Below are 12500 nucleotides of genomic sequence, written 5' to 3'. Positions count from 1 at the left end.
TAATAATATGATAACTGTGTGAGTCACGATGGAGCGCCGCAGCAATAAAGAAACCTCGTGAACATCAACATCCAGAAATCAACACATGATAAGCGTGCTGTGTGCAGACTGTACACAGATTACTGCGCTCTGATTGGTCAGGTTTAGGTCACATGGGGCTAGAGACCAGCCTGTAACCCTGCATGAAACTGGCTGCAAACATGGTCACCTAAAAACCCCTGATGGACTCAGACGCCAAAGTTTGTATGGAAGCTTGCACCCGCTGACTACACTGTGTGTGTGTTACTGTGTGTGTGTGTTACTGTGTGTGTGTGTGTGTGTCTTACGGGCAGTGTAAGATCTCGGTCCATCGCTGCAGTTTCAGGACGTCCTCCACCAGCTCAGGATACTGGGCCAACTCCTGTACGGCACACATGTACAGCTCCTGCACACACACACACACACACACACACACACACACACACACACACACACACTTCAGATCCAGACAGTCCCAGCAGTGATTATGAAGAATAAGTATTCAAATAAAAAACGGATGTTTGTGCATCGACCGCCGTGATGCAGTCTTCACGCTGACAGTGGGAGGAGTCACAGGTGTGGAAACATGCAGGTGGAGATTTGGAGCTTTTTAACATTATTTATTGTTATTATTGTTTTTCCAGAAATTTGGATCCGACCTGCAGGAACCACTCAGGGCTGAGACGGATACTGCATGTGTGTGTCTGCGTGTGTGTGTGTGTCTGCGTGTGTGTGTGTGTGTGTGTGTGTGTGTGTGTGTGTGTGCGTGTGTGTGTGTGTCTGCGTGTGTGTGTGTGTGTCTGCGTGTGTGTGTGTCTGCGTGTGTGTGTGTGTCTGCGTGCGTGTGTGTCTGTGTGTCTACGTGTGTGTGTGTCTGCGTGTGTGTGTGTGTCTGCGTGTGTGTGTGTCTGCGTGTGTGTGTGTGTGTGTGTCTGCGTGTGTGTGTGTGTGTGTGTCTGCGTGTGTGTGTGTGTGTCTGCGTGTGTGTGTGTCTGCGTGTGTGTGTCTGCGTGTGTGTGTGTGTGTGTGTGTGTGTGTGTGTGTGTGTCTGCGTGTGTGTGTGTCTGTGTGTCTACGTGTGTGTGTGTCTGCGTGTGTGTGTCTGCGTGTGTGTCTGCGTGTGTGTGTCTGCGTGTGTGTGTCTGCGTGTGTGTGTGTCTGCGTGTGTGTGTGTGTGTGTCTGCGTGTGTGTGTCTGCGTGTGTGTGTGTCTGCGTGTGTGTGTGTCTACGTGTGTGTGTCTGTGTGTCTGCATGTGTGTGTCTGCGTGTGTGTAACCTTGGGGAAGCTGTTGCTGCGCTCGCCCTCCTCCTGCAGCAGCTCTCTGTAGGTGTCCAGGTATCGAAACGCCACCGTCAGCACCGCCTGCTTCCTCTCTGCTCCGTCCATCGCTCCCTCCATCTCTCTGTCCCTCTCCTCCCCTCTTCCTCTCCCTCCTCCCTCTCTCCTCCACCCCTCCGCCTCCCCTTTCTTCCCTCCTCCATCTCCCTCCAGGCTGAATCTGGAAAAGTCAAGTTAAGGAGGAAACACATTCGCCTGAAGCTTCGCTCTGAAACCAAATCTCACAGGTGTGATTGTTGCTGTCGTCACAAACAAACAGCTGCCAGCACAAACCCATAATCAGCTGTTTCAGCTTCACAGAGCTGCAGCTTGGAGACGCCGCCATGATGACCCACATATCACCACACGCACACACAAACATCTGCCTCACACAGACTCTTTTTTTCCTCTCCTCCGATTGGCCGATGATGCTGCTTTTTGTTTTTTATCCTCTTTATGAAAACAGAACTACAGTTCCCATGATCCCCTGGGAATGCACGCAGGAAGTGCAGAGCTGAGAAAAGTTAAAAGCAGCTGAGCTGTGAGCGACGCTTGTGGTGAATCATCACGACTGTTCAACGCGGCGAGACTGAAGGCCTGACGAGCGCCATTTCTCTGATCACGGCTCTGTCCACGAAGAAGGCTAAATGTGCCCGGCCCCCCGTCTGATCCCTTCACCCCTTCCTGAACGAGTCCCTGAACGTCTCGTGTTCTTGAACATGGAGCTCTCTCTTCGCCTGTCCTTCCCTTTCTTCTTTCGGCCACACCCCCCTCTGCTCCTCTTCCTCTCAGCTCTTCATCGCTCTCTGTGGCAGATCTGCGGCTGCAGCAGAAATCTGTTTTTCTGCGCTGCGAGTGTCGAGCTGCTGCACCGGTCATTAAACGTGCTCTTTATTCATTTTTGGGTTAGAGGACGAAGAGCTGACGGTGAAGATGAGATGTGAGCGTCCTGCTCAGCTGATCTGAGATCAGTTTCAGGTCTGAGTCTTGTTCCTGTTGGATGCTACAGAGCGCGCTCAGTGGCTGAGGAGATTGAGGTAGTTCAGTCGGTGATGACGGTCTCTTCCTGTGTGTACGCCCACGGGTTTTCAGGACTTCCTGTTCTAAGCGCTGACGTTGACCTGCTGAAGCGTGATTGGTCCGCAGCACTCGACGCTCTGGTGACAGAATCACAGCTGATATCTGTAAAGGCGTCACAGCACGATTCGTCCGTTCCTGGGATCTACAAACTCAAAGGCGTGGTGATAAAACCGCTGAGGTCAGAGGTCATTATGGGTAAAACAATGACATCATGGAGGTTTCATGGAAGTCTGCCAGCCAGGTTTTGTTTTTCCACTGAAGCAGAAAACTTCCCATTCCCGTCACTGGAATGCCAACAACGTGGGAACGCTGCAGAAACGAAACAAAACAACACCGGAGCTGTTCAGACACAAACCTGCAGAACCCGCAGCAGATAACGCTGCGAGGCGACCGCTCGACAGCCAGGCACGCATGCCTGTGAGCGCGTGAAGGATACTGCTGCAGCAGGACCTGCTGGAGCCTGTCCGCCGCCAGGAAGATGGGATGTGTCAACATAAAGTCATCCAGGAGCGTTTCTGCACAGAGACACAAACACACAGAGATTATCTGTACAGACTGTCCCTGAACACAACACAGGCCTGCAGCCAGGAGAGAAGCACGACATCCGCACACACGCTCAGAGGCCCGACCAACGTCACGGGGGCGGGGCTGAGGGAAACGGGTTTGAGGTAGACGCCGTGTGCAGCAATGCTAATCCAGAGGAACTCTCAGGAGTCGCCCCCTGCTGGACGTCAGACAGACCGCAGGTCTGAAGAGAGAGATGTCGTAAGGCAAACGTGGTGTGGATTTTGCATCTAAGTGTATCGTTGAGGTCGACTACCCGTGGTCCTGATATTACTTATTTGTGATCTGCAAGAGGTAAATGAGACTGTGTGCCTTGACATTTGTACTGTAACTATTCGTTATAGTGATAAAATAGCGTGATATGTGATGCTAACTAGCGGCTTGCTAATTAGCGCAGCTTACCGCGTTATGTGCTGTGATGCCATGCTGTATGTTTAGCTCTGTGATTTTCAGTCAAAGCATGCTAATGCTAAATCGTTATGTGATAGCATTTGGTATTGTAGCTCAAGTGTTTAAATATGTTTAGAAGCCGAGGGACGCTCTGAAAGGAGAAGGAGAGAGAGGTTTCTGCCCGGATGGACCCTGCTGTTTTCTTACCCCTGACTGTCTTCACTACTGGTGAACTAACTGTCCGTTTCTGATTGCCCCACTAACAAACTCATTGGACTTGTGAGTACTAACTGGAACTAAAGTGCACGTATTTTGTTTATGGCTCAGTTTGAGTGAAGCGGCCATCAGTTTTAGGCCTCACCGCACCCGAACTTCGAATCAGGCCTGCAACAAGCACCGTGCTACAGGTGTAGTGTGGACAGGTTAAAGTGTGTGTGTGTGTGTGTGGGCCCACTGTTACACAATCGGTTTAAATTGAGTAAGTGTGTAGTTAATCAAAGTTATTATCAAAGGTTGAAATTCATCCATTTTAAAGGTGTGAGCTGTTGTAACTGAAATAACAGTTGGCGCCTAAGAAAGAGGTATTTTGTTTTGATAAATCTTTCATTGAAAACCCACGTAGTCACTTTTACAGTAATTTTGTTTGTTTATTTTAATTCAATTCATTTTATAAGAGTAACTGTTTATTTTATTCATTTCTTTTTGTCTAAATAAATACCCGGTGAGGGATTTAATTTGTGTAAAATACAGTTGTGGTGGTCCTTATTATAGCAAATTAGAGGGTATCAGGTATCATTATTAGTAGCACTACGAACCCAGGCCCAGTCTCATTGTACTATATACTCTAGCTTTACCATAGCTACGTGGGACCTGGGTTACACAAACAAAAACAACGATAAATGATAAAACATAAAGGGAAACACAGCGATGACAACCAGATCTGGAGAGGCGCATATGAAACTCTGCTGCAGAACTCTGATAATAATCATAATGTCATCACGCTCGCTTTGATTTAGTGAGCTGGAGGAAACACAGACGTGGATATTTTTATTATCTGTGACACTCATGTGTGTGTGAAACGGATACATATGAATAAATCTTTATGTCTGGTTTCTGAGCGAGCCGCTCTGAGGCTAACACGTCCTCGTGGCCTACATTTAGCTCGTCTCCAGTCTGCTGCACAGAGATTTCAGCACACACACACACACACACACACACACACACACACACACACACACACACACACACACACACAGAAAAGGAGGGTGTGTGTGTGAGTGTGGAGGTGAAGCAGCTGCTGCAGTTACAGCTGTAATTAAAGCTGCTGAAACAGCCAAAACCTGTGGTCACATCTCCAAAAATACACTGCTGTGTGTGTGACAAGCATGCTGCAGTGGGCGTGGCCTGTGGCGATCCGCCTCTCTGCAGGCGGTTGCCATAGCGACACCACGTTGTCGACAGTGGGAGGATGAAGAGGGAAATGTGAGAGAAGAAAAAAAACGAAACAGGATGAGAGCTTCATGCTTACTACTGATCACTGATCAATAATCCACCGATGATGGAGGTTTGACTGAAGTAATCAGCTGCAGTACTAACAGGAGTACTCCATGTAACACGTCAGCTCAAAATGATACATTCATGTTAAACACTGATCAATAATGTGATTATTGTGTTTGCAACATAATGTCCATTTTTAATTCATTAATTGATTTTTTAAAAATGTGAAATAAGCTTCCAGATGTTTCCAGAGACAAACATCGAGAATAAAACAAGAACTTATTTCAGTGATTCTCAGAGTATCTGAAACATATTTGCATTAAAACATTGATGAAAGTGGGCAAACAGGAAGCACACTGATGGGCAGCCAATCAGAGGAGAGTTTGGTGAAGCGGAGGAGGAGCAAGAACAGCTTGTTTCGGACAGAAGAGGTGAAATTAACACAGAGCTGAACCGAGTTCAGTTTATTCAGTTCCAGTTTGTAACGCCCTGGCCCCGCCTCTATAACAGCTGTATGTCCCAGATTTAAAGGGGGGGGGGGGGGGGGGGGGGGGGGGTAGGTGGCGCTTATCTTTCATGTCAGCTGACACACACGTAAATGAGTTTTTACACAGTGCCGCACTGAAGCTGAAACCTGTACTCATTACTCTGATTATTCAACGGCGTGGAGCATGTGCAGCGCAGATCACGGGGTAGCAGAGCGATGGCGAGAACACAGAGAGTGTGAACGTGGGAGGAGAGCGAGAGAGAGCAGCCGAACCCAAACGCCCACAGGAGAGAGAGAGAGAGAGGACAGAAATCACAGCGTCGAGGATGAAACGGTGACGGCACGAAAGCGATACGTGTTCGACAAAATGACTGCAGGGGTGCAGCAATGACTGTGCACCATAATCCATCCATCCAACATCCAACCAACATCCATCTAACCAACAGCCATCCATCATCCATTCATTCATCCATCCATCATCTATCCAACCAACATACATCCATCCATCTAACCAACATCCACCCAACCAACATCCATCCAACCATCATCCACCCAACCAACATCCATCCAACCAACAGCCATCCATCATCCATCCAACCAATATCCATCCAACATCCATCCATCCATCATCCAACCGACCAACATCCATCCATCATCTATCCAACCAACATACATCCATCCATCTAACCAACATCCACCCAACCAACATCCATCCAACCATCATCCACCCAACCAACATCCATCCAACCAACAGCCATCCATCATCCATCCAACCAACATCCATCCAACATCCATCCATCATCCAACCGACCAACATCCATCCATCATCTATCCAACCAACCAACCAATATCCATCCATCCAACCATCATCCAACCATCATCCATCCATCCATCCATCCATCATCCAACCGACCAACATCCATCCATCATCTATCCAACCAACCAACCAATATCCATCCAATCATCATCCAACCATCATCCAACCAACATCCATCTAACCAACAGCCATCCATCATCCATCCATCATCTATCCAACCAACATCCAACCAACATCCATCCATTCATCTAACCAACATCCACCCAACCAACATCCATCCAACCATCATCCACCCAACATCCATCCAACCATCATCCATCCATTCATCCATCCATAATCCATCCATTCATCCATCCATAATCCATCCAACCAACAACTATCCAACCAACAGCCATCCATCATCCATCCAACCAACATCCATCCATCATCCATCCATAATCCATCCAACCAACAACCATCATCCACCCAACCAACATCCATCCAACCATCATCCACCTAACCAACATCCATCCAACCATCATCCACCCAACCAACATCCATCCAACCAACATCCATCCAACCAGCATCCATCCAACCAACAGCCATCCATCATCCATCCAACCAGCATCCAACCAACATCCATCCAACCAACAGCCATCCATCATCCATCCATCATCTATCCAACCAACATCCAACCAACATCCATCCATTCATCTAACCAACATCCACCCAACCAACATCCATCCAACCATCATCCACCCAACCAACATCCAACCAACATCCATCCAACCAACATCCATCCATCATCCATCCATTCATCCATCCATAATCCATCCATTCATCCATCCATAATCCATCCAACCAACAACTATCCAACCAGCATCCATCCAACCAACAGCCATCCATCATCCATCCAACCAACATCCATCCAACCAACATCCATCCATCATCCATCCATTCATCCATCCATAATCCATCCATTCATCCATCCATAATCCATCCAACCAACAACCATCATCCACCCAACCAACATCCATCCAACCATCATCCACCCAACCAACATCCATCCAACCAACATCCATCCAACCAGCATCCATCCAACCAACAGCCATCCATCATCCATCCAACCAGCATCCAACCAACATCCATCCAACCAACAGCCATCCATCATCCATCCATCATCCATCCATTCATCTAACCAACATCCACCCAACCAACATCCATCCAACCATCATCCACCCAACCAACATCCATCCAACATCCATCCAACCAACATCCATCCATCCATCCATCCATAATCCATCCATTCATCCATCCATAATCCATCCAACCAACAACTATCCAACCAGCATCCATCCAACCAACATCCATCCATCATCCATCCATTCATCCATCCATAATCCATCCATTCATCCATCCATAATCCATCCAACCAACAACCATCATCCACCCAACCAACATCCATCCAACCATCATCCACCCAACCAACATCCATCCAACCAGCATCCATCCAACCAGCATCCAACCAACATCCATCCAACCAACATCCATCCATCATCCATCCATTCATCCATCCATAATCCATCCAACCAACAACTATCATCCAGCCAACCATCCGTCCATCATCCACCTTCTGCCAATTATCCAACTGCTCTGAGGTTTCTGTCCTCACCTCCTCACACATGTGGAGCAGACGGTGAGAAGCACTTCCTGTTCCTCTGAATCCAGACTGAACTCTGGGACACAGACGGCTCATCTGTGTTGCAGAGTTTTTCTCAGTTTGCATTTCAGATCAAAACCTTTTCAAACATCCAGACCTCCAACTGTGCGAGCAAACTCCATGATGGAGAACAGGCGAGCACGGCACGCATGGTGAGCACAGCATCGCTGATGGCGAGCACAAAACACACACTGCAGCATCATGTTCAGCATCATGCCGTCATGTGAGTTGGTCATTTACACTCCATATGCATACATACAGATGTTTACTGCAGCTGTTTCTGTGCTCCGTTTTATTTTATATGCTTCAGCTTTGGGTCAGAGGTCAGGGGTCCATCCTGTCTGCCTTGCTCTCACTGAGATGAAATTGTGTTTTTTGTGCAGAGAAGTTTGAAGCCTCTAATTTCAGTCTCTTTGTGTTTCTCCCTCCCACCGCCTGGCTCTCACTCTTCCTCTCTCTGCCTCCCACTCCTCTTCTCCAAATGTCTTACTGAGAGCTGGTTGCTATGTGAACAGGTGCTAAAGAGCCTCTTATGTTATCTGCACACACACAAACACGCACACACACTCCTAAAACGAGGAAACCTGCAACTCTGAGGGGTCGAGGAAGACGAGGAGGAGGAAGGTAAAAGCTTCTTTTGCGTTTGTAGAGGAGAAACCAAACTCCTCCCACTCAGAGCTTTTCTTCTGTTTGTGTTTGTATGACTGACTGGCTGCTGCATAATTATTCTTATTACAGACTCTTAGATAACCCAGCAGCTGTGCTCAGCTCCACCAACACGCCACATGATTGTTTCAGGAGGTCATGTGACGCTGCGGGGTTTTCCTTTCTGTCAGATAAACCTTTCGGTTTCTGTGCAGGTGAAAGAGCCAAAACACACCTGAGCCTCCTCTGTGCCCATCAGCTCTCCTCCTGCTGCTCATCAAACCACCAGGCCCATATGGAGTCACACCACTGATCCCAGTACAACAAAGCTAATACGTGATGTCAGTCGACGTCTGCCAACACGGATTCTTCAGTCATCTGCAGGCAGAGCCTTCAGACGCACAGCTGAGCGTCTCTGCCTCTGAGCACCGGATTCTAATCAAACCATCAAATATGTTTGTTTCAGGCTTTACTGAGCAGGTTTGTGTACAACAGCCCGTCCCTGTCCACGGGCTCATTCCTGACAAAACAGAAGACAACGACACGGAGCCTGAGAACATCCGAAGCATGTAAATATGTTCTGGCTGTAGCCCAGAATAAAACTACGAGGCTTTAAAGTTTCTGTTTTGGGCTCAGCTGCCAATAAAACCGCTGAAAAGTCCACCACACACACACAGATACACACACACACACACACACACAGTGACCAAACTTTGTATTTGTGGGGACGCTGTAGGAAGCATGTGTCCACAGGAGCGTGACGCTAACCTGAGCCTCAGACGGGCCGACAGCAACAAGTCAGGACGGCAGCCGAGGTCCTCGCTTTGTACAAAGTCCTCACAAAGAGACAAAGAGAGGCGTGAACGCACAAAATGCAACGAAAATGAAGCTCGCTCGAAATTGGTGTTTACATTCTTCGTCTGAGAGTAACACGCCTGAATACCTGCCCCAACAGGCGTGTGTGTGTGTGTGTGTGTGTCTCTGTGTGTGTGTCTGTGTGTGTGTCTCTGTGTGTGTGTCTCTGTGTGTGTCTCTGTGTGTGTCTGTGTGTGTGTCTGTGTGTGTGTGTGTCTGTGTGTGTGTGTGTGTGTGTGTGTCTGTGTGTGTTTGTGTCTGTGTGTGTCTGTGTGTGCGTGTGTCTGTGTGTGTGTGTGTCTGTGTGTGTGTCTGTCTGTGTGTGTCTGTGTGTGTCTGTGTGTGTGTGTGTCTGTGTGTGTCTGTGTCTGTCTGTGTGTCTGTGTGTGTGTGTGTGTGTGTGTGTCTGTGTCTGTGTGTGTCTGTGTCTGTGTGTGTCTGTGTGTGTGTGTCTGTGTGTGTGTGTGTGTGTCTGTGTGTGTCTGTGTGTGTGTGTGTGTGTCTGTGTCTGTGTGTGTGTGTGTGTGTGTGTGTGTGTGTGTCTGTGTGTGTCTGTGTGTGTCTGTCTGTGTGTGTCTGTCTGTGTGTCTGTGTGTGTGTGTGTGTCTGTCTGTGTGTGTCTGTGTGTGTGTCTGTGTGTGTGTCTGTCTGTGTGTGTGTGTGTGTGTGTTTGTCTGTGTGTGTCTGTGTGTGTCTGTGTGTGTGTGTGTGTGTCTGTGTGTGTGTGTGTGTGTGTGTGTGTGTGTTCCTCTTTCGTGAAACTTGTCATCTTTCTGTGTTACCTGTGAGCCAGATGTTTACACACACCCACACTATGATAATATTATGGGGTAGCAGACGCATGTCTCCATAGCGACCGCTGGCTCATGCTTTCCCACAGCTTTATTTAAAAACGGTGAAGCTGACGAGTTTTCTGCTTTTATGTTTCAAGTGCGATGATGCGGCACCCTCAGGGGGCGGAGTCTCACCTGTAAACAACGCAGCAGCAGCTTATAGCTCTTTGTGATCTCCGATCACTCCCTGCTGATGCTTTATATATGAAAAGCTTAGCTTCCTGTCTGACAGACGCCAGGTGGTCAGACTGGGCAGCATCACCTCATCCCCCATCACACTGAACACTGGTGCTCCACAGGGGTGTGTACTGAGCCCTCTCCTGTACTCACTCTACACCTACGACTGCACAGCCACTAACAGCTCCAACATCATTGTGAAGTTTGCGGACGACACTACAGTGGTGGGTCTTATCACCAACGGTGATGAGACGGCTTACAGGGAGGAGGTCAGCGCCCTGACCCACTGGTGTCAAGACAACCATCTCACCCTCAACGTCGCAAAGACAAAGGAGTTGATAGTGGACTTCCGGAGGTGCAGAGAAGTACGCACCCCCATCACCATCAGCGGCGCTGCTGTGGAGAGAGTGAGCAGCTTCCGCTTCCTTGGAGTACACCTGGCTGAGGATCTTACGTGGTCAGTACACACAAACAAAACAGTGAAGAAGGCGCAGCAGCGCCTCTTCTTTCTCAGGAGACTGAAAAGATTCGGCACGAGCCCCCGCATCCTCAGGACCTTCTATCACTGTGCCATTGAGAGCATCCTCACTGGATGCATCACCACCTGGTATGGCAACAGCACCGCCTACAACTGCAAAGCTCTCCAGCGAGTAGTGCGGTGCTCTGAACGGATAATTGGAGGTGAGCTTCCCTCCCTCCAAGACATCTACAGGAAGCGGTGCCTGAGGAAAGCGGGGAGGATCATCAAGGACTCCAGTCACCCCAGCCATAAACTGTTCAGACTGCTTCCATCAGGAAGGAGGTTCTGCAGCATCCGGTCCCGTACCAGCAGACTGAGAGACAGCTTCTTCCATCAGGCCATCAGACTGCTGAACACGTCATAGACACCTCAGCTTCACTACTGGAACTTCAACATTATGCACTCCACACTGTACAGTAATGCCACTGTTTTGCACATGTTTCACTCTGTATATTTTATTTTATATATTCTATTCATTGTTTACTCTATTTAATTTGTAAAATATGTGTACACACACACACACACACACACACACACACACACACACACACACACACACACACACACACACGTAGAAAAATATTTAGTATACACATCCAGAAATGCATATACTATTATATATTGTACATATATTTATTAGTTTCAGATGTAGCCATTCTTGTATTTTGCTTGTTTACATTATTGTATTTGCACATCTCTGTTGCTTGTGAAGCTCGCACACAAGAATTTCACTCACATGTGCTGTACCAATGTACCTGCACATGTGATGTGACAATAAAAGTGATTTGATTTGAAAAAAAACAATGAGTGCTTAAAGCCCCAGGAGCCAATCACAGCACGTGATGTCATTAATGAGAGGCACGTACGCGGCAGATACGCACAGGTAAGTGTTTTTTCATATCTTCCCAGCGACACACACGTTAGTCCGTCAGTCATCGCTGTGGGTGTGAACAAAGGCTGAACCAGGATTATCTAGACCAGCGTCACAGCCCCAGTCTGCACACACACACATTCATGTTTACATCACTTCAGGGGACGCTGACCTGTGATCATTTTACGGGGGCCTGAGGCCACCAACAGTCTTCATAAAAATCACAGGCTCCAAATCCTGCGACTGTAAAGCCGAGGACAAAATAATCCAGACATGGAAACAGGAATTAAACGGCGAACGCAACAGGCAAAGCTGAAAGTATTCAACAACAGCGGAGACACGCAGCATGAACCAGGGCCAAAGCACAGAGGGAGTGCTGAGGGAACTACAACAGATAAACGGATTTAGAAACACCGCTCGGGGAACAAAGTTGTTCTGTACCTGCAGCAGGTGCCGGGCTCGATCTGTCGCTCGTACACAACAGGAAGTGACGTCACTGTTATTGCTCACCTCTATGCTTACACCGTCCCCCGCCTCGTGACCGGCACGCTGGCATCATGGTACTGCATACATCTTTTAAGTGTGCTTTATAAATAAAGTTTATTATTTTATATACAGTCTGTGGTCCAACATAACTGACCTGAAGTCAGTTTGAGTTTTTCTGTCTGTTTGAAGCAGCCCTGTGGGGGACCACGCCCCCGTCAGCCTCTCTGACTGGTCACAGTCAT

At 48.2% G+C, this 12500-nt stretch overlaps 1 protein-coding gene across 1 annotated transcript in view; it reads right to left on the bottom strand.

Moving 5' to 3' along the window:
- Positions 1 to 12500, bottom strand: part of rapgefl1 (Rap guanine nucleotide exchange factor (GEF)-like 1) — a 34212-nt gene that overhangs the window by 14832 nt on the left and 6880 nt on the right. Inside the window, exons 3-5 of the mRNA XM_026163836.1 lie at positions 2854 to 2932; positions 1296 to 1518; positions 327 to 424 (exon numbers count right to left, since the gene is read on the bottom strand). Coding sequence (XP_026019621.1) covers positions 327 to 424; positions 1296 to 1518; positions 2854 to 2932 — 400 coding nt within the window. The remainder of the gene's footprint in view (positions 1 to 326; positions 425 to 1295; positions 1519 to 2853; positions 2933 to 12500) is intronic.

This window comes from Astatotilapia calliptera, chromosome 4 (assembly GCF_900246225.1).
Source record: "Astatotilapia calliptera chromosome 4, fAstCal1.2, whole genome shotgun sequence".
Lineage (NCBI taxonomy): Eukaryota > Metazoa > Chordata > Actinopteri > Cichliformes > Cichlidae > Astatotilapia > Astatotilapia calliptera.
Note: the sequence above shows the minus strand (reverse complement) of the source record. Positions and strands in the feature narration are given on the sequence as shown.